Genomic DNA, 23,555 nt, shown 5'->3' on the forward strand with positions numbered 1-23,555 from the left:
GCACTGACTTGATTACGATCAATCAAAGAATATTCGGCTTATCACCATCTATCAAATACCTAAAGAGTATACAAGCTAAGTCAGCTGACACTCGACTAGTGGATAAACTCTACTACGATTATTAATCGATATTCAATTTACCAATGGATGATCGGTAATCCGACTGTTATTCAACGACATTGACAATACAAGTGTAAAATGAAATTTCATATTTGAAAAAAAATTTTCCATTCATTGAAGAAGAAATTGCAAAATTAGACCCAACGTCTGATTACAAAATTGGACTTAGCTCGATTACAAAAAAAAAAAAAAAGTATTACACCAGTCACCAGTCAGTTTTTTCTTCACCTTGCTCTGGTACAATTTCGATGGTTGGAGCAAATTTTAGTGCAATCGATGCATCTCCTTCATTCGATGCGGTAGTCTCCTTGGCAACCTCTTCTCCCGAACTAGGGAGGATGATGCTGCTCAGATCCAAGTTCGGATATAATTTTTCGACAGTATCTCTGCCATCTTCATATCCGACACAGTAGGAGACGAATCCACCCTTGAGAATTTCATCCTTCTTTCTTGTGATTCTTTAAAGTTCTCGATGGCCAAACTCAGAGCACCTTTCGTCGATTCAACTTCTTCCTTGACGGAGGCTGACTCTGCATCGGCCAGTGCCAACCTCTTCTGGGTGGCCCGATGCCTTCTACGCTTCGCTTTGAGTTCTTCTATGCATCCATCCCTCTCTCTTTGAAATCGATTGATTGAATGCTTCTTGCTTCTGATTTGAGATTTTAGGGATGCGATGCTCTGTTGAGCCGATCCTAATTTGGGTCTGGAGGACTGTAGTTCAGCCGTCATACGGGAGATCTCTTCCTATAGCATCTTCTTCTGTTCAGCTGCCGCTTGAAGTTGTTCGACGACAGCAGCTTTCTCGATGTTGGCGACCGCGACCTTGCCCATCCACGCCCGATGAAACTTGATGAATTTTTTATATCCACTCTCCAGAGCATTCATATCATTTTCCAGCTGAAAGGAAAGGACAAGTTAAAAAAAAGGAGAGAAGTATCATCAACTTACCCCAAGTATTATCGGGTAAAAAGAAAAAAATATCTCGAACACTGTCCGATCTTTCCTACTCTCCTTGTCGATCGGGAGAAAAGCTACTTCGATGAGACGTTGGTTAACGTCGAATTGGCCATTACCGACTCACCGATTGAGATTCAAATGTCAAAGAGGGTGGGGAGAGCCATCGATGATCCATTGTCGGTGGAAGTAGCCAGCATCTTTCTCCGCTCTCTGGTCGGTAGTCGTTCGCTCGAAACTGCCATAAAGTCGGTGCTTGATTGCGCTCAAGACCACACACTTGAGAAATGGCTTGTGCAGCAGCAGATAGTTCTGGTTTGATCATGACTGTTGATTCGGTCCGAACCCCCACCGATGGAGCCGCTGATGGTGCTGGTGCAGCATCTTCATCCCTCGCTATCGCTACTCCGACTGATGGCACTTCAATAGAAGGAAGCATTGTCAGAACTAACAACGCAATAACTGACTCAGTGCTGGGAGCTGTCACCGATGGAATGTCGGCCTCCCTCATCGGTACTGACCCAAAATCAATCTAACTCTTCTTCGTCATTCGAGATGATCCTGCGTCGATCGCTGCTCTCTTTCTGACAAAATGTAGATGAATATCGACAGCCGAAACTCATGCTGTCGATCGCATAACTGCAATCAAAAGATAGAAGTTTAGTACAAGGTTCAAAAATAAATAAAAAATAAAGCGACTAATTATGCTATACCTAAAAAAATTATCGAACTAAGTCCGACATCATAGAGAGCTTGCTCTGTCATCAGCTCTTACTGCGCTGGGACTTCCATATCTTTAAGTCAGAGAAAATCCTTTCGATCAATGATGTTGACCCAACTATGTTGATTAAAGTCAGTTCTCAGATCATCCCAGCATGAAGGAAAGCTCCAAGAAGACGAAGAAGAAATGAAGAATTAGTTTTTCCACCTATGAATGGATGATAGAAGATCGAAAATGAAAGACAGATCCTTCTTCAGATTGAAAAATCACCAACTCTTAGCTTTTGGATGAGGACGAAGGACAAAAAAGGCTCGAAAAAAAAAAGACAAGGGTTAGTCGGGATAAGATGACACAACAGAACAAAGCTGATAATCAGTCAAATGAAATTTGGAGCTTGCTGAGCGGTGCAAAGACGGTAATAGTCAAAAAAATTTCGGATGAACTCCAGAATCGAAAATCAAAGATGGATCTGAAGGTCCTCTATATAGAACGCGATCTGATCCAGAGAAAGAGAGTTCATCCGACCACCCGGACCAGGAGCAAAGAGCAATTGCTGAAAAGGTGGACAAATTGATCAAGATTGGCTTCATCTGAGAAGCAATGTATCATGACTGGCTTGCTAATGTAGTGCTGGTCAAGAAGACGAATGAAAAATGGCATATGTGCATCGACTTCACTGATCTTAATAAAATCTGCCCCAAAGACAACTATCCTCTCTCTCAGATAGATCAATTGATAGATGTCACTTCTAGGCATGAGCTCCTCACCTTCATGGATGCCTTCTCTGTTTATAATCAAATTCGGATGGCACCTGAAGATGAGAAAAAAATGGTCTTTATTACTAACTCTAGGCTCTACTGTTACAGGATAATGCCTTTTAGGCTAAAGAATATTGGGGCAACATACTAGCAACTAGTGAATAAAGTATTCGAAGATCAAATTGATTGCAACATGAAGGTTTATGTAGATGATTTATTGGTAAAAAATCGAGCCATCCCATATCACATAGCCGACCTCCAAGAAACCTTCAACATCCTATGTCGATTTTGGATGCAGTTGAATCCCACAAAATGTGCCTGCGAAGTTAACTCTAAAAAGTTTCTCAGATTTATGATCTTTCGACAAGAAATTGAGGCAAATCCGGAGAAGACTAAGGTGATTTTAGAGATGTCCCCTCTCAGAAATGTAAAAGAAGTCCAGCGCCTCACCGAAAGGATTGCCTCATTCAATTGTTTTATCTCCAGATCGATTGAGAGATGTTTGCCTTTCTTTTAAACCCTCAAACAGTTGAGGAACTTCTAATGGATGATTGAGTGTTCGAAAATGTTTGAAGAGTTAAAATAGTACCTTAGCTCGGCACCCTTGCTTACAAAGCCCAATCTGGAGAATAATTGCTACTCTATCTTACCGTATCTTTGGCAGCAATTAGTTTGGTTCTCATCCAAGAAGAAGGATGAATCCAAAAATTAGTGTATTACTCAAGTAAGGTCCTTCAGGATGTAGAGATCAGATATATAAAATTAAAAAAATTAATATTCACTCTGATCATCATGACAAAGAAGCTTCGATTCTATTTTCAAGCTCATATAATAGTGCTGCTCATAGATCAGTCGATCAAAGTAGTCCTCCACCATCCACATACATCGGGTCGGATTGCAAAATGGGCCTTACAGCTCTCCAAGTTTGACCTTGAGTTCCATCCAAGGCCTTTAATTAAAGCTCAAGTCTTGACGGACTTCGTCTTTGAGTGCTCCATCACTGATGGAGAAGGTTTGGAGGCTGCGGAGAGTAGCTCAATGGCACTAGAGGAATGAATAAATTTGAACTCTGATCCTGAAGACTAGTGGATTCTTCATGTGGATGATTTTTCAATTAGTCGAGATCAAGAGCTGGATCATCTTAATCGAGTCAGAAGGTGATGTGGCAGAGTACGCTCTATGGTTTGAATTTTCAGCCACCAACAATGAAGCAGAGTATGAGACTTTAATTATCAGGCTTAGACTTGCAAAGGATGTGAGAGCCAAACACTTGAAGGTTTTCAGTGACTCTCAACTGGTGATAGGGCAAGTCAAGGACGAATATAAAGCTCGAGAAGAAAACATGAAGAGGTACCTTGAAAAGATAAAAGAACTAATCACATCTTTTCTAAATTTTGATATCCAATAGGTACCTCGGACACAAAATATACGGGCGGATGCGCTGTCAAAGCTAGCAGCCTCTCTACCATCCAAATTCCAAAAAAAAACTTACATCGAGATATTGAAAAACTCAAGCCTGGAAGAACCTCTTGCTGTTCAACAAATTGAAGAAGTGCCTTGCTGGATTGATCTCTTACTGAAGTACCTCAGATCGGATGAATTACCATCTGACAGTCGGAAGCTCGAAAAATTTGCAAGCAGATTGTCTGCTATGTGCTTCATGACGACGTGCTATATAAGCGATCCTTCTCTCTCCCGCTTCTGAGATGTCTATGGAAATCATTTGGGCACAAAGACTCTTTCTTACAAAGTCCTCCGACAAGACTACTATTGACCTTCGATGCAAAAGGATGCCTCCGATTTTATCAGAAGATGCGATCACTGTCAAAAGATTTTTAATGTTCAGCATCAACCAATGGTGCCCCTTGCTCCTATCACCGCTCTATGGCCTTTTGCTCGATGGAGAATGGATATTTGGATCCTTTTTCTCAAGCCTCAGGTCAGCATAAATTTCTCTTAGTGGCCATTGATTACTTCACAAAGTAGGTGGAGGCCGAGCCCCTTGCTCGTATAACAAAGCTAAAGTCAAAGATTTCATTTGAAAATCCATTATTTGTTGCTATGGTCTCCCGAGAGTGTTGGTAATCGATAACGATAGGTAGTTCAACAGCTTCTGACTCTAAAAATTATGTAAAGATCTTAGAATTGAATAATGCTTCACTTCAGTTGGACACCCACAAGCAAATGGAAAGGCTGAAGTAACAAACAGGACTCTCTTGCAAGGCCTGAAGGCTAAACTTAATCGGACTGGGGGGTCTTGGGCGAACGAGCTGTGTCATGTACTGTGGGCATACCAAACAACCCAGAGGATTCCGACCAGAGAATCTCCATTCAGCCTTGCATTTGGAACCGAAGTAGTTATATCGGTTGAGATTAGACTTTTTTTCTTAAGATCGAGGAGTACAACGAAGACACCAACTCTGAATGGTTGCGAACAAACCTTTATCTGATTGAGAAGAGTAGGAAATGAGCTGTCGTGCGAATGGCCTCCTACCGACAAAGGATGGCCAAATACTATAATTCTCTAGTCAAGTCTAAAGAATTTCGAGTTGGTGATCTGATGCTGTAGCGCACCGAAATCTCACAGCCTATGGAGCGAAGAAGCTATCACCTAATTGGAAAGATCCTTACCAGATGGATGAGATGGTATGCCCTAGAACTTATAAACTGAGACAGTTTGATGGAACTCCGCTCCAAAGATCATAGAATTCAGCTAATCTCCGCATGTATTACCAGTGATATTGTAATTTTGCTGAAGTATATGCATGAATGAATGCTCCAATTTGTCAACATCCGTACTTCTACATATAAGTGAGAGTAATACCAATAAGGGGCTTATATTTAAACTCAGTCTTTAATCAGTCTTGAAATGTTAAAAGCTTTTGATCGGTTTATATTTAAATTCGACTTTTGATTGGTCTTGAGATGTTAAAAGCCTTTGATCGGCTTATACTTAAACTCGATCTTTGATCGGTCTTGAGATGTTAAAAGTCTTTGATCGACTTATATTTAAACTCGACCTTTTATCGATCTAGAGATGTTAAAAGTCTTTGATCGACTTATATTTAAACTCGATCTTTGATCGATCTTGAGATGTTCAAAGCTTTTGATCGCTTATATTTAAACTTGATCTTTGATCGACTTTGAGATGTTAAAAACTTTTAATCGACTTATATTTAAACTTCATCTTTTATCGGTCTGGAGATGTTAAAAGTCTTTAATCGACTTATATTTAAACTTGATCTTTGATCAGCCTTGAGATGTTAAAAATCTTTGATCGGCTTATATTTAAACTTGGCCTTTGATCGACCTTGAGATATTAAAAGTCTTTGGTCGGCTTATATTTAAACTCGATCTTTGATCGATCTTGAGATGTTAAAAGCCTTTGATCGGTTTATATTTAATTTTGATTTTTGGTCAGCTTAGAAATTCTAAAAGTCTGAGATCGGCTATAACTATCCCTATTCTAGTCTCGAAGGCAAAAGAAAGTGATCATATGGAGTCAGCATGATTCAGAAAATAACAGCATAAAATATATATATATATATATATATATGAATGCATGGTTGAAAAAGTTATTACTTTATTTTAACAAAAAGCATTTACGAGAGTCTAGTCAGCTCTTTGTCTGACATTACAAAATAAACAAAAAAAAAGTTGACTACTCGACTAGTGGAGCATCATCGGCTGGTTGCACTTCGTTAACCTTAGAAACTACCCCCTCATTAAGATCTTCGACGCGCCACACTTTGCGGAGAATCACGAATTTAGAAAATATGCAAGTATTTTCTCGCTTCTCGCGTAGCTGCATCAAAGTGCCTTTCATATCTATCTCAGGATTGGGCAACTCGGACAGATCAAGTTATGCGTATAAAATTTGAATTGCATTCCGACAAAAGCTATAGTCGGAATGGCGCTCGATAGTAAAGGTCATATGGATCATTGACTGAGAACTGTCCATTAGCTGCTCATGAGATCGAAAGGAAGAAGCTCTTTCTCCTCCTGTCGGAGATCGACTTCTGGTTCTCGCTCTCCCAATCGAGATCTTTCATCATGGGAGATCGAAAGAAGCTCTTTTGAGTCGACGTTGGTGATGGGAGACGTCATCTGGATACCTCACTATTGTACATCCTTGGAAGCGATGGCGATCTTCTTGCTATTCAACTATTTTTGCAACTTTGAAATTTCCTCTCTGACGTTATAGAGTTCGTCTTAAAGTTGCAATATCCACTCTGACCTCGCCCATCCAAATTTTCTATACTTGATCAGGGACTCCAAGACATGGATTTCTTCATAGGTAAAGTCAAGCTGACGGCGATATACGGTTAATTTCATCACCATGCCTCAGGACTTCTTTCTTGTTGCGTCAGATATCCTCTGTATCTCTTCGATCAATCATGCCTTCTCGGTGCTGTGTGCTATGACTCCTCATCAAACCTCTTGTTGAAGTCTACTGACTTCTTTCTCGATCGCATCAAGTTTCTTTTGAGCCTTTTGAAGTCTCTTTCCCCAATCAATGGTCTTTCCTTCGAAGAATTTAAGTTTCTTTTCCAGACTCTTAATATGAGCTTTAATCTTAACCACCATCACTGGAGGAAGAGGAGTGGCCAATAAAGAAGCAGCAGCTACCGGACCGACGTCGCAAGCATCATTCACCAACTATGCAAATAATTGAAAGTGATAAATTCAAAAAACTCATAATTTTATTTCATTAAATAAAATTTCTTACAGAGATAAAAAAAAAGAAAGAAAGCAAAAAGTACCAGCATTCAATCTTGGACCTTCGCTTAGAAAGTTGTATTCGAAGGAGGCTCAGAGGGATTTGCATCAGCAGTTGAAGAGGAGGGCGGCTCAGCAATGTTCTCTTTCTCAGAAATCGAGAGCTCAAAGGCAGTGTGAACTTCCTCGCCATCTTCATCTTCATCTTCATAGTCCAAGAAGACAAAATCAAGCTCCAAATGCTCCTCCTCTATAGACCTTCGGCAGTCGACTCAGCTTTCTTTATGAGCCTGATGAAAAATCTTCTCGTCGAAGGCCACATGGCTATCGCAGTATTCTTCAGATGCCTTGAATATCTCAATCGCTCGAGCCATCTCCTCAGTAAAGGCAGGTGATGCCTTGAATTCTTCGACGAAAGAGTGTTTGGCATGTTGAATGTGCTTTTCAGTCCTTCTCTCCGCCTCTTTCTCCCTTTCCAAGGTGAGGGCGAGATCAGACTCCACCTGCCTGAAGATCTCCTGAAGATTCTTGACCTCAGCCTCTAGTTCTTTAATTTTTGCCCAAGCTATCTGAGCATCCATCTTAGCTTTCTTCTCAGCCTCTCACGCTTGTGCCTCCCTGGTCGAGTAGTCCGACAGATTGACTAGAACATGGAGCAGCTGCATTTTAAATCGACTGAGTTAGAAGAAATATGATGATTAAAAAAGAAGAAGGGGTGATAAGATAAATGCTATACCTAGTGGCCAACGATCAAGGACAGTTTTCTCAGACTGAAAATGCTCATCCTATCTATTTGTTCTAACTCTGCTGGAATTACGAAGTTTTCGATAGTTTCTCGAACTGTCTTTCAATCTTAAAAAAATAAATTCTCTGAAATATCATCGAGAAGGACCTCATCATCGTTAGCCTTCTTAAAAGATCCAACCCAAGCAGAGGTCTTAGAAGACTAAGGTCACTCGACGATCCCTTCTTGAGAGTTGACAGTCAGGATCGGAGTAGGTGTAGATATCGTCAAAACTACTCTGACCTCGGAAGAGACTGCTTAATTGATAGCGACAGACTTTTGGCTGAGTTTAACAGATTGTAGCTTCTTCTTCCTCTCAGTCCTGACGGTCTGAGTCTTCCTCTTCTGTGAAAGAGAGGCCTTCAATTTCACAATATCCTAGGTTGAGGGTTCCATTTCTATAATTGTTCAATAAACGTCGGGTTAGAGAGCTATATATATATATATATACATATATATATAAAAAAAAGAGAGAAAGCATGAACGACCCCACTCACTCCTAGATTCGCTAGAGGAAAGATCTGTTGAGAAGAGGGATTCATCGGATAAAAACTCATCCAGATGAGGAGTGTTGCGGTCCAGAAGATCTTTAAGTCCTCTCTTTTCCTCGGTACTCAACTCTACGGACTTCAAAGATGAAGCTTCGATCCGATCTCGATCCGAAAACCCCCAATCGTCTATCAAAGCATAAGAAACAAAAAAGAAACGGCTCTTTCAGCCATGAATGGATAAGGAAGCACCAGAAACTAGAGAAGTGGCACCCCTCTGGAAGGAAACATACAGCTAGTTGGCTTATGGGTGTTTCTTTAATGTGAAGAAGCTCGAAAGAGAGAAATTGAAGGTCGAACTCCTGTCTGAGAGCAGAGAATAAAAACCCTATGATTTATCTAAAGAAATTCGGGGATGCAGAACAGAAAGCAATCCTATAGAACCTAAAAAGCTCAAAAATGAAGGAAAAGATAGAAAATCTAAGCCCTGCTCGAAGATTTTCCTCGTACACTGCTAATCGATCTGGAGTTGGACTGTGAACTTGAGTAATGGAATCAGGAAGTTCAAGATTGAATTCATCTGGAATACAATATTGGGCTCGTAGCGATTTCAGGTTGCTTAAGGTCAACTCGGATCAGATCTCACCAGGTAGCTGCTCCTTTAAATAGAAGGACGCACATCTCTCGGAGGACATCAAGTTAGTACGAATTTTTAAAATGGACCACACGTCAAGCCTTTATTAGCTCAAAGATGCCTATAGTCTCCACATTTAATATATCTGAGTAGAGAAGAGTGGTGTCTGCATAGATTTTGAAAATTTCATCATTAGTTCGATAACTTTTTCATCTGAAAAATTGCATGCAAATATTTAATTTAAAAAGAGCTCTTCATATCTTTGATCATTCAGAATGCCAAGATAAATACTATCATAGCTTGACCAGAGCTCGGACTAGGGAGTAGGGGGTATCTGTTAGGAGTAATTTAAAATGGACCGATGATGTGTAAAAATTCAAGCCCATTATGATACATCGGGTCCATATCAGTGCCTCTCAAGTGGCTTAATTGTTGCGGCTCATCCGATCCTTAGTCGGTGTGTGCCTGGTCAGACCTCTGATCGGCTAGTCTTCGATTCGACCTCTAATCGGATAGCTCTTTATCCGAATCCTGAATGAAAAAAGTTTGGTCCGACCCGTGATCAGAGAGTTTGCTGGTCGATCTCTAGTCGCATCAGATTCCTACACGGCTTGCATATCGGAACAATCTCTGATCAGTATAACATCTGTGAGTCGGTTAGTCTTGATCAATCCATCTAATCAAGTTTTGGTCGAAAAACTATCAGTCCCAACTCTTAATCGGTATGCCACATTTTTTGATCTCTCCTCGGAAACAGATTGATCAGATTTAGATTCAAAAGGCAGGTGCCAACTAGCCATAGCTGTTAATACTATCTGGGCGTAACCGTCAGATTCTAAAAATCTTTCAGATGTAACCGTCTGATCTTGAAAATTACAACTAAATAATCGTGCCAGATTCGGCCAGTCTGTCTTCTAAAATGGTTACACAACCATCTCTTCTATAAATACTTAAACCCGAAGGACCCAGGTAAGTAGTCCATCTCAGATAGCTAAAATTTTACTTTTCTGTTTGCGCATTCTGACTTGAACGTCGGAGGATGTTCGTTGGAGCACAATCTTTCGATCCAGATTTTTTTGTAGATTACTCCAACGCTGCGTCTCTTTATCTTCCAACGTCAACCATAAACAAACCGTAACATATATATATATATATATATATATATATGTGTGTGTGTGTGAGAGAGAGAGAGGTTGAAATTATTTTTTTTAATAAAAATATTATTATTGTTTGGTCCCGAATTTTTTCAACCTAACATCAAACTGAAAAAAAAAAAAAAGAAAAAAAAAGGAACATCAGACCGAAAGGAAAAAAAGGGGATCGATCAAAATCAAACCGTAGAGATAGGCTCGAGTTGGATTTGCGGTTCAGCCTTTTTTTTTTTTTTTTCTGTACACCTTTTAACTGGATCAGATTCTTGTGGGTGGGACAGAAACCACGAAGGTCACATCCCACCTCACGTGCCTGACAAGCCACCCATCCACAAGACGACACCTGGTGTCACTGGATGATGATGACTTCCCGTGACATGTCCGACGTCGAAGGCTACTGTGGCTGACGTCTTGTCTGGTAGCTGTCAAGACAGCAGAAGAATCAAAACGGCAAAAGGCACGGCAGCTCCGCGGGGAAATGCTTCCACCAATAACGTTATCCAACTACAGCTTTCCTCCATTTTACTTATTTTTTCATCATCATTATTATTATCATTATAATTATACTTATTAATATTACTACAGAGACATCAAGGCCACCGTTTGTCATTAATTTTTTGGTAATAAGTAGACTGTCTTTTCTTGTAATTTTATTCACCGTTTGTCATTATTTAACACTCTTTTGGCCCCAGTACATTCATGGCGAACTGAATTAAGAACAGGCAGCGCTGCTGCTGCTGCGAATAAAAATTTAATAATATTAAAATAAAAAAATAAAAATTAATAACATCAGGGGATTGAATGCTGTGAAGGAACCAGCGTTATCAGATCCTTGGTTGGAACTAAATAAGGGCCCTAAAACAGCTGTTGCTCACTCTTGCTATTCCAACAGAGCAGCAGCCCATGGGGCCTGTCGATTCAGCAGTTAATTTGTATCGATGGTACATGGACATATATATATATATATATATATATATATATATATATAAGGAAAGAAAAGGGTGGATGGATGGATGCGGCATCCGAGTTCGGTTGTCGCTTTCCTTTCCCGACGCCACCGCCATTGGATCCACACGCGAACCATCATTTTTTTTTTTCTTTTTTGGTAAGAAACGCGAACCATCATTAATCGCCGTGTTTTTCCAACCGATCGCCGGAGGATTTGTTCTTAATGACGCTTTTGCCCCTGCACGGAAAAGCGATGCCATATATAATAATAATAATAAAAAGGTTCGTCTAAAATGTTTTCGGTTCAAAATTCTACATGCCAATGACGGCACGCGATCGGTTGCGTTTAAAACAGCGAATAGTTGATAACGATGTGTACACTGGACGTTTCCATTCTGTCCGAAAGATGTCACGTACTACTGTAGAGTGACATAGTCTTGATAACAAACAAGCAGTTGTAACACTAAAAAATAAAAATCTATAATTTTAATATTATCAGTTTCGTCTCTTTCTTTTTTCTTTTTTTTTAATTTTTTTTAGGGTACATTGTTTCGTCTCTTTTATGGAGTCTAAAGATAACAAATATCTTGTCAACCAACTAAGCCTCGGCCGAGAAGGCAGAAGTCCGTTGTCAACCAAGGTGGAGGGAACAGTGGTCATTCCTACACGACCAATTAGAATAGTCTGGGTATAATGCAGGCCGGATTACCAATATGCATGATAGCGACTCCAATTAAAACACATAGCAAATTGGTCATACTACGTGCTTGTCTCATTATTTCGTTGAGTAGCCATCCACTCGTTGAATTGGTCTCCTTAAGTGCCGGGGCTTCCGCCAATTTTACTTGGTGTCGACAATGCATGATAACACCGGGAAATTTCGGGACAGCGATTGTTGACCCACCGTCTCTTGTGTGTTCTTGCTCATGCTATCTGTGATGTGGAGAGGCCAATCCACACGCTTCCCCTCTTAAAACTATGCACGCCTTATCCTCATAGTTTAGTCTGCAGTACAGGGGATTGAAAGCCACTATTTAACTATTAAGATTTCAAGGAATATTTGATATGGAGTGTTCCATTCAAGATCAAAGATGATATGAATGAAGATGATGAGACCACGATATTTGGTTGCATCATCATAATCTTACGTGGTAGAAATTTCAAATCACCATCTCAAATCATCGTCCAACATGGGATAGGAAATCCACTTATGAAAATGAATATCCAACATCACTCCATCATGATGATCTTATATTAAAATATATATTAATGAAAATATTCTCTTAATTGATAGACTTTCAAAATAGAAAATTTTTTTTTCCCTGTGGCATGCATACGTAATATTTTTTTACATACGTCGTGTCGGAAGAAAAGAAAAAAATTCTTTCTTTTCTCACCATGTGAAATCTATTAGATATTTTTTTAAATTTTCTTCCTCCAATCCTCAATCTCAATTTCCAAAGTTTTATTGAGATGATGACGCGAAGCGGTGATTTTATTTTCTCAATTCAATCATGGTAATCTGAGATTTTTCTCTTCTCTTATCTCTCCTCTGTCAATTTTTTTTTCTTTTCATATGAGATGTGTCAAGGATATTTTTGATATTATATGCCGATGATCTTGGATTTCCATAGCATACCAACAAATTATTTGTAAATATTAAAAATTTTTAATTATTGTACTATAACTAATCAAATATAGTGATCTTAGATCATTAGAGATCAAATCATCATAAAATTTTGAACTTGTCTTAGATTAACATGGTAATTTCAGTTGGATCATCAAATACCCCTTTAATATTATTTTTGAGTAAAATTAAAATTTCAGTGTCGTAGGTATATTAGTCTTTTCAGAATTCCGTATGGCTAGAGAATTGACTTGGTTGCTGAGACTCTTCATTGTGCATGTCAATAGTCAAGAAGAAAAGGCTTAAGCTATATATATATATATATATATATATATACACACAATATATATATACACACACACAATTAGTAGACTGGTTGGACCATGAAGCCTTTATTAATTCCTCTTGCCAAAACAACAAGACATCAACTAAACCATCCTCCACCCTCCGTATAAGTCATTTTAGGGCCAGCATTTCTTTTATTTTTTCTTTTATTTTATTTTTTTTTTGAGTCAAGAGGTAGCAATTTTTGGCATGCATGTTTGACATCATCTAAAATAATTTTTGATTGGATCCTCACCTAAAATAATCGGGTTTAGATCAAGGTCTCTCGCTATGGGATCGGACTCGGATGGACTTCTTTGGTTGTTCCAACCTTGTCGTAAGTGGATTATCTTTAGATTATATTTGGTAGCTGGCAATCTATCTAGATTGTTAGTAATTTAATATGATAATATGGATTACTACATTTGGTATATTTTTTGGTTGTAATCTAGATTGTCTCATGGGAAGCAATCTAGATTATCTTGGGGAGAAGTGACTATCCAGATTATCACTTCTTTGACAATATTGTAATAAAAATTTTGAATAAAATTATTTTTATCTCTTAAAAAAATCATATAAAATCCATTGTCTAACTCTCTTCTCTCCCTCCATCCTCTCTGCATGTGCCCTGGCCCGCGGCTCTTCTATCTTTGTTTGCCTGCCTTCGGCTCCTTCATCTTTGTCCCCCCACCTCCTATGGCTCCTTCACGTTCGTCTCCACCACCTTCATGGCTCCGCATGCGCCCATCCCCTCCCCAAACCCTAGTGCTCCGGTTTCCCACATCCTTCGGTCCGCCACTTCTTCGCACTACCGCCACATCTATATTACTCTCGTTATTTCTTATTATGAAAAAAAGAAGAGTACTGAGGCAAAATTATTGAAGATATTTTAAAATTTTAATTTCATATTATCAGTGCTCTGATAGTCATACAAATATATCAATCAAGATTTTCAATAATTTTACTGCAATATTATTGTATGTACCAAATACAGTAATCAATATTATTGATAATTTAATGATGATGATTTATTCTAAAAATAATCCATATTATCTTACAAGATTATCTGGCAATGCACCAAACACAGCTTTAGGATAGTTGAACACCTCCACGACGCCATCCAAATTGAAATTTACCTTACCTGTTGAGATTCATTCCCTCAAACTTGCTTAAAATTAATAATCGAGTTAGGTTCGGAATTTCAGATAATAAGGTCGGATTTATTATTATTATTATTATTTTGTAGGGTTTATCTTTTATTTTTAGTCTTGGCAGTCAAATTAATTTTACCCAGCCGGCCGGAACAAGAACCCAAAGTTGACACGCAAGGCGACCAATGTACCGAAGGGAGGGAGGGAAGAATTTACTTTAGCTTCTAGTAATAATTTATCCATTCAGGACATGGTGACTTTATATCCCGTGACAATGGTCCATCCAACTTTTTTTTTTTTTTAAAAAGCCCGGAGGCTTTTATTTCTCGGGGAATAAGAACAAAAGAGCTCGAGCCGTAGAAGTCACTGTTGAGGGGCCTTCATGGTAGGCAATCGCAAGACAGTGAGTAATGAGGAGGCCTGACATGTGGTTTGGCAAGGAGACAAACAATTGTGGAGTCGGTACATGATCTGCTTTCAGAGTGGAGAAGGTTGGGAAGAAAAGAGGAAGACACAAATGCATGGGTCCAGCAAGAGCAAATGATTGAGATTGTAAGACATCTACACCGGTTTGTCAGTGCCTCCGGTAAAGGAAAACTCAAAACAGAGCTCAAGACTATTTGTGAATGATGGACTTGTTGGGGAGTGATGCCTTCTCTTTCAAGAAATTATCAAACGACAAAGATTTAGAATGCTTCATGTCCCGACAAGACTTCGGTGTTTTTGTTTAATTGGTCCTAACCACTCTTCTAAGGAGAATTATGCCCTGAGCTGAATTACTTGTAGTTGAAAGGTCTCCATCTGTCGTTAGTTTTCGATTAGGAAAGCAAGGCTGGACACTTCGCTTCTGTTTGGCGAAAAGCTACCTCCGATAGAAGAGTCTATTTGTTCATAGGTATGAAGATATGACTTGAGAGAAGTATTGGTTTTTTTTTTTTTTTTTTGACTTCTAGTTTCACGCGGCTGGAGAATAGCTGATATTAGCACATCTCTGAGCCAACAAGAAAGCGAAAAAACCACATTAGTTTCAGTTTTTAAGTGGAAGAGAATAGGTTCAAGTAATCATCAGATACAACTCTTGAAATGTTCTCATTAAAGCAAATTCATACGTTCAGCAGCCCAAATTGATGGACGATGAAATTAATGACTTCTTGGGCAGAATTTGATCAATATGGTTAGGTTCTAAGGCATGTATCTCTCATGATCAGCAAATTCAATAAAGTTGCTCGTTAATTAGCTTGCTTCTTAAGGTATGGCTTAAGAATCTCTGAAAAGTAGGCTAATTTCTCTAAAGATCTTATATATAGAATGTTTCGAGGCATCATAACTCATAAGATGATTTGAGATGTTAGGCCTTACAGAAGTTGTACTACCGATCGGTATATTTGTCAAATAAAATAAATCAGACAACATATCTGCCCTGTCAAAGATAATCATTCTTATTTAGGGAACACTCCGAAACAATTATTTTCTATTGCAAGGAAAGTCCGATGGCTGTTTAACAGGTTCAGCTGGGACCAAATTTTCTTGGAAATTATTCTTTGGGAGAAGAGTTTGTTTAGAAATAAATATCTTCCCTTGCTGTCTGTGATGACAACTAAGGGCAACCCTTCTAACAGCCAACGTTTCAAGAGAAAAAAATTACTGGTTGTTATAGTAATTTTTATAACAAAAAGTAATAGACATTAACAATAAAATAAATAAATAAATGGAGTTATTTGCTCCAATCTATTTACCCTTTATACAAAATATTTGTTTTTTTGGCAGAAAAATAATTTCTTTTCAGTTGAACATGTCCAAATGGGGAATAGAATTAATGATTCTTATTCTATTCACGTGAATGATGAAAAATATCAAATAGTTACCGTTGGACAAGGGTCGTTTTAGCAAATTAATGACTAAACAACGACAGCTTTATGTCTATCCATGCATGTGACGGAAGTTTGACAGAACCGTCATTAATGAATGGCACCATTATAGCAATATATTATAGCGTGACTATTTGTAGTAAACTTATTTGCTTTCCAGGTGAGCCACTGCCAGGGGCATATCCGTCATCGAAGGGCGACAGGGAATGGTGGCCCTCCTGTAAATGAGGTGGAAAAGTAAGGGCAAACAGAGGAAGGAAGCCCGGATCTCGCGCGCGATGAATTGGCGACATCGCCGCGTCGAGGATCCCGTCGCCCGACCAAAAGATCGGAAAACCACCAGGCCGGTCAGATCGCCGCTCCTTTCGTAAACCAACCCTTTTTTTTTTTTTTTTTTGTTTTCTTGGTACAACGTAAACCACCTTTTTAACCCCCCATCTATCCTCCTCCTTCCCGAACCCCAGTTTATCCGAAAACGAACTCCGTTATCGCTGCACGTGTCACCTCATCAAAACCATGTTTTCTGTTTCACAACGTGCAGCCCCATCCGCCTGCTGCCACTGCAACGGATCAAAGTCACATGAATAATTCTAAATTATGACCACTTCTTATTTTTATTTTTTTTTAAATTTTGGCGTCGTCCTTTTTCTCTTTTTAAAGACCCAAATGGATCGGGTCGATGTAAGATTTGACGGGTTTGAGCCAGAGGTTGGGTCTCGTTTCAGGTCAGAGTCAAGTAAGTTTCGGATCCGGGTCCACCCGACCCACTAGCACCAGCACCTTTACCCTTTTGTAGTTATATTTTTCATTTTCTCTGGCCAAACAAAAGGAAAATGTGGCGAGAGTGTGGGTGTGGGTGTCAGAGAGAGAGAGAGAGAGAGAGGGAGGGAGGGAGAGAGATGCTATAAGAGATCTGAGAAGGGGGGCGAGAGAGAGAGAGAGAGAGAGAGAGAGAGAGAGGGTGGGGTAAAGTAATGGTGTAAAGGTAGTCCTCTCTGTCTCTCCTTTTTGTTCTCTTTGCTGTTGGGAGGGAATCTCACCACCACCAGAGAATGAGGCGATTCCCTCTGAATCTGTGCAGAAATTCTTAGGATCTGAGGGCGGGAGGGGGATCAGAAGACGAAAGATTCCAACTTAGCGAGGATTCTCGGCTGAATCAAGAGGTCTCTTCTGTGATTTGGGGTTGCAGATTGGATTTGAAGCTGGAAAGTATAGAATGGTGAGCATTTGCTGAGAAAGGCGTGACTTTTTGGGTGAAGAAAGGGGATTTTGGGAGATGGTATTGCGTCTTTGGTGCTCTGGTCTTGTGATTTTTTGGTTAAAGGGCTGTAGGTTATCTCGCGCTGTGGACCGGGTTTCTAGAGTTTGAGAGTATTTGGGTTTCTGTTGACAAAGCTTTGAAGTTTCATCAGGGGAAGGGTAGATTTCTTTTATTTAGCTTAGGGTTTCCTAGTGCTTCTGAAGGTGAGTTGGGGTTGGGGTTTGGGTTTTTAGGGTGATATTGAAGGAAGTTCCTCAAAGAAGCTTGCAGACAGGTGGGATTTCTCGCCTTGTGTGAACTTAATTGGGATTATTCCGGTTCTTTCTCTGGTAGCTGTGGTTCTTCTGGTAGAAAGGTGAGAGACTGGATTGATTCGTTAATGTATTCCCTTCCTTTTAAATGTTGTGTTCGCTTCCCTCTATTTCGTTAGCGAATTTCCATTTTTTTATAATTTTTGGTGACCTTTATGTTTATTGTGGATCTGTTTTTAGTAGTTCATGCTTAAAGCTAATTTTAAGTTCTTGTTCGCTTTGACTCGTTGTCTTCAGGAATTTGCGAAAGAAGGAATTGTTCATGGTAGAAGATTTGATGGATTTGCTTTGTTAAAAGGTGAGAGCTTTACAAGTTTCACTGCTGCTGGATTTGATCATCTCTAGTCTTAAGCGAAGTGGTTTTTATGTCCAAAACTAAAAGAAATCTTATTTCCTTGACAGCATTCGCTGAAAAATTAGTCGGAAACTAATCAGGACCATGATCACATTGAGCACCGAACCTGTTAAAGAATCGATGAAGGATGCCGACAAGTGCTTGGATTCCCAGCTCTGGCACGCATGCGCTGGAGGGATGGTTCAGATGCCGGCGGTGAACTCCAAGGTGTACTACTTCCCCCAGGGCCACGCGGAGCACGCCCAAGGCATCGTGGACTTTGGGAGCTTTCCCCGTGTCCCGGCGTTCATCCTCTGCCGGGTTACTGCTGTCAAATTCATGGCAGATCCGGAGACGGACGAGGTCTTTGCCAAGATCCAGATGGTTCCAGTTCGATCCAACGAGCCAGACTCTGGCGATGATGGTGGAATGGGCCTCGGTAGCAACGGGGCTGATGTACAGGAAAAGCCAGCTTCTTTTGCCAAGACGCTGACCCAGTCGGATGCCAACAACGGCGGGGGCTTCTCTGTTCCTCGGTACTGTGCCGAGACCATCTTCCCGCGGTTGGATTACTCGGCGGACCCTCCAGTCCAAACTGTTCTTGCCAAGGATGTGCATGGCGAGGTTTGGAAGTTTAGACATATATACAGAGGGACCCCTCGCCGCCACCTGCTTACCACTGGGTGGAGCACTTTTGTGAACCAGAAGAAGCTTGTCGCTGGCGATTCGATCGTGTTCCTGAGAGCAGAGAATGGGGATCTCTGTGTGGGGATCAGACGAGCCAAAAGAGGGGTTGGTGGGGGGCACGAGTCTCCGTCCGGGTGGAATCCCCCCACTGGAAATTGTGTCTCAGCCTATGGAGGATTTTCTGTCTTCCTAAGGGAAGAAGAGAATAAGTTGATGAGAAGCAATGGCAATGGTTGTAACTTGGATTCTGGTGGTAATATGAGGGGACGGGGCCGAGTTAGGGCCGATTCCGTTATCGAGGCGGCAACACTCGCAGCTAATGGGCAGCCTTTCGAGGCAATTTACTACCCAAGAGCTGGTACACCAGAGTTCTGCGTGAAAGCTGCAGCGGTGAAGGCAGCGATGAGGATCCAGTGGTGTCCAGGGATGAGATTTAAGATGGCTTTCGAAACTGAGGACTCCTCGAGGATCAGCTGGTTCATGGGAACAATATCCTCTGTTCAGGTTGCAGATCCGATAAGATGGCCTAATTCACCTTGGAGGCTTCTTCAGGTATCCTTTCTATACAGCATACATGGACTGTGGACTTTCTTATGCATTCTATTATTTTGTGTTATTTATGTAGTAATTCCTTTTTCTTTGTACAGTTTGGCCTCGGTTTTTTATATTCAGTCTCCTTTTAAATATAATGTTGGATTTGGACCAGCAAATTTGTTGGCTTATCAGAAGAAAATGTTATGTTTTGGATGCCAATCTGGTTCTTATTCGTTTTCCTTGTGATTTCTTGCTTCTTTCATATAGAAGAGGAACAGATTTAGGGTGAACATGTATACCGACAATTTTTGTAGCCTGCCTGTGTTCCTACTTACCATGAGCTGCGAAGGAACTTTATGCGACCATTTGTGTACTCTTTTTTCTACCTAGGCTCAAGTAATTATCTATGAAACTTGACGTATGCTTGTATGTATTGTTAGTGCTGATGCAGATGTATTATATTTTGCTTTAAGTTTGCCTTCACACCTACAATGAGACATTGCCTGGAGCTTTGCTTCTGGAATATACATTATACTTGCTCTCTGTAGTTTAATACCATTATTCTTTTGTAAAGAATTCTCTTTTCTTCTGAGGTTGATCGATATGATTGATTTCTTCTGGAATCATGCATCAGTAGCTGTCTTACCTGCCAAATTAGAATATCTATTCATACTACTTGCTTCTATTTCCAAATTTATATCATGATGAATATTCACAGTATATCCTTTTTTTACATCAACTTATTTTTGGAAGACCTTGCTCAGGATTTTGTGCCTGCTTTTGGCTAAGAACATGTATATCTAAGCAGGATATAGACTAAAAGTATTTGCATAGCAATCCGGTGGAAGCCTAGCATGATTAACTTTCAAAAGATGAGTGCTTTATATGTATTGCTTTCAAGATAAGAGCGTACTTTTGTTGAACAACTAACTCTTAAATGATGCATTTTTACACAAGCAAATTGGCGTATTTTTTTGAAGCCTCTGTGTTACCATGTTTTCTGCACCTCTTTTTGCTTCATTTTATATGAACCTTGTGAATTATGTGGCTCACTCACAAACCAACTATTTCGAGTAGGCAAAATAGATGAGAGAAATATTTTGAAGCTCCTCTTGTTAGTTCTAGTCAACATTTTACTGAAGCTTCAGTATGATATTTGACATGCTGATGATACCTGTACCTTTCTTTCCGGACCTATGCAAAAGATGACCTTAGACATGAATAACTTAGTGAGCTGTATTTTCATAGACATGCTTTCTTCTCACCTCCTCAAATATCTGTGTTTTCCTTCTGTGCATTGTATTAATAGCTCTCTTGATTTGCAGTATCACAACCTCCGAAACTTTGTTTTTGCTTCTCATTTTTCATTTCTCTTCTCTAATTCATTGCTACACTGTAACCTTCCTTGAAATGGTTTTGCTGCAGGTGACATGGGACGAACCAGATCTATTACAGAATGTGAAACGTGTGAGCCCATGGCTGGTAGAACTGGTTTCTAACATGCCAGCTATCCATTTAACACCCTTCTCACCACCGCGGAAGAAGCTTTGCATCCCCCAGCGCCCTGATTTTCCCATTGAAGGCCAACTTCCAACTCCGGCTTTCCCCAGAAACCCCTTTGGGCCCGGGAGCAGCCCCTTGTGCTGCTTCCCAGACAGCACTCCTGCAGGCATACAGGGAGCCAGGCATGCTCAATTTGGTTTATCTCTATCAGATCTCCGCCTCAACAAACTGCAGCCGGGTCTGTTCCATGCTGGGCTTCACCATCTTGATCAAGCCACTGCACACTCTAGAATCCCTACAGGACTTATCTTTGGCAATCCTGCCATTCATGACAATGTCTCTTGTTTGTTAACCATCGGCAATCCTTCTCAGGGAACAAAGAAATTATGCAATGGAAGGTCACCTCAGTTAGTCCTCTTTGGACAGCCAATACTCACTGAACAGCAGATATCTTTGAGCAATTCTGGGGACACAGTCTCCCCTGGAGTTACTGGAAACAGTTCGTTGGATGGTAATCCTGAAAGGACCACAAACGTATCAGATGGTTCTGGCTCTGCAGTTCATCAAAATGGGCTTGCAGAGAATTCATCATGTGATGGATTTCCATGGTACAGGGATCGCCAAGCATCTGAGCTTGGTCTGGAGACTGGACACTGCAAGGTGTTCATGGAATCAGAGGATGTAGGTCGTACACTGGACCTTTCTGTCCTTGGCTCATATGAAGAGCTGTACGGGAGGCTTGCTGACATGTTTGGGATTGATAAATCCGAGATGATGAGCCATGTGCTTTACCGAGATGCAGTGGGTGCGGTTAAACAAACTGGAGATGAACCGTTCAGGTGAGGATTACAATCAGAGCTTATAGCATATCGAGTTTCTAGAGTTAGTCTCTCTGGCTGATGGAGATTTATGGTAATTGGTTTTAAGTCCGGTGTGTCCTTACGAGATACCATAGGAGTGTGCCTTTCTCTCTTTTAGTGGCATTCTCCTTTTTTCCTGATATTTACGTGGACTAATAAAGCTTTCCTGGCTTCTATCTTGATATTAAACATATCATACCCAGCTGCAGTCTCCATGTATTATATGTAGACCTGAAGTAGTTGTAAAATGATGTTTCTTCGATAATTGCATCTCTGATATTACATTTCGAGTTGTGACTCCAACATAATCCATTTTATTCTGTCTTAGCCATGAAGCAATTATCGGATAAGCAAATTCATGAGAAAGCCAGTCTGGTTCCGATGCTATAACTTGTAGGCATATCTGAACTTGAAAAATGACCTTAGCTATTCCCATGATAATTGCAAATGCTGCATTTCTGGTGGTTATATTGGTGTAGGTGATAGTGGGTTGCTTTGCACCACTTATATCTTTCTTGTATTCATCCATTTGACTTAACTGAACTTGTTTTGAAAGCTTTGGAGTGTCTGAGAATTTAATTTAACTTCTCTGACGGATATTAGTTTCTACCATTGCAGTGAGTTCATGAAAACAGCACGGAGGCTGACGATATTGACAGATTCAGGCAGCGACAACGTAGGAAGGTAGGAAAACTTTCTCATCAAATGTACAGTTGAGTGAGCCAGTGTTGTTTGGTGCCATCTTCACGGACCCTTCTGTTTATGAATACTGATTGAAGTTCCCGGAGACAATTTTATCTGTTATTTCAATGCCCGGAATGGGCTTTATGTAGACTTGGTTTTATCATCTTAAATTAGTAGAAGGATTTGTCTTCTTCTTATCTTTCTTCCTGGAAATTGCTGCCTTATATTTATGTCGCCAGAACCACATCCCTTTCATTAGGTTTTTTGCCCTTATCAGGAATGCAGTGTTAGCCCAAGAGAATGTATCATGAATGCACGTAAGGGGTTGCAAAAAGCCTATGCAGGAATTGTTTAATAGATTCGTATGACCGGCCGCTGAGCGCCTGTTCCTTTCCAGTAAGAAGGTGGATTAAGTTAATTACATTTTTATGAACCCCAACGTTAATGGTTGTGCACGTGGCCTGATGGTTATGTTCGTGGTTGAGAAGGCTATAAACGTGGTGATGGTGCGAAAGAAGATTTGGAGGCTTGTTCCTCGGTACTGGCATTTAACGTTGCTTTCGGATAATTACTGTCTGCATCGTTCATTTCAGTTCTGCAGTTGATTCATTGAAGCCTTTTTAAGACTATTTTGTACAAGTACTGGATCTACCGTAGCTGTCATTCTAGATATTCTCTGTCATGAGAAGTAAAAAAAAAGAAAAGAAAAGCAAAAGCGTGATGACGTACATTTATGTCTTTATTGTTTGATTAATGTCTCGTCCTTGCCAATATCCATATCGAGTGTTCGTAATGCATGCCTCCGTTTGCTGGATTTGGTGGCGGTGGCTGCTCTTGAGCCTCCGATATCTACCGATGCGAATTTCATTTAGTAGCTAATTCTCATAATTAGGGAGTCAGTTAATACAATAACTTAAAAGAATTAGATCATCGGCAGCAGAGATGGTCCTGCTGTATAAGATGAACTGACCGATGGAATCGATCCCCGATTCAGCTATTATTGCACAAGCGATTATTTAGATATTTGTAGCGGAATGAAGTTGGCCTCTCGAAAGCTGCTGCAATTAACAGCGAGGAAAGGCTACACTGATGGTGTGGTGTTGGGGCCTCTTTAGTCTTTACCTTCCTAAAGTG

The 23,555-nt window shown here is 40.2% G+C and overlaps 1 protein-coding gene across 1 annotated transcript; it reads left to right on the forward strand.

The window, feature by feature from the left end:
* Positions 1–17,302: 17,302 nt before the first annotated feature.
* Positions 17,303–22,614, forward strand: LOC105054508 (auxin response factor 18). Its single transcript, XM_010936034.4, has 5 exons — positions 17,303–17,863; positions 18,057–18,117; positions 18,222–19,392; positions 20,800–21,716; positions 22,356–22,614. The coding sequence occupies exons 3-5, from the start codon at positions 18,259–18,261 to the stop codon at positions 22,423–22,425; spliced, it is 2,121 nt and encodes a 706-aa protein (XP_010934336.3). The 5' UTR covers positions 17,303–17,863; positions 18,057–18,117; positions 18,222–18,258; the 3' UTR covers positions 22,426–22,614.
* The last annotated feature ends 941 nt before the right edge of the window (positions 22,615–23,555 follow it).

Source organism: Elaeis guineensis, chromosome 11, assembly GCF_000442705.2.
Source record: "Elaeis guineensis isolate ETL-2024a chromosome 11, EG11, whole genome shotgun sequence".
NCBI lineage: Eukaryota > Viridiplantae > Streptophyta > Magnoliopsida > Arecales > Arecaceae > Elaeis > Elaeis guineensis.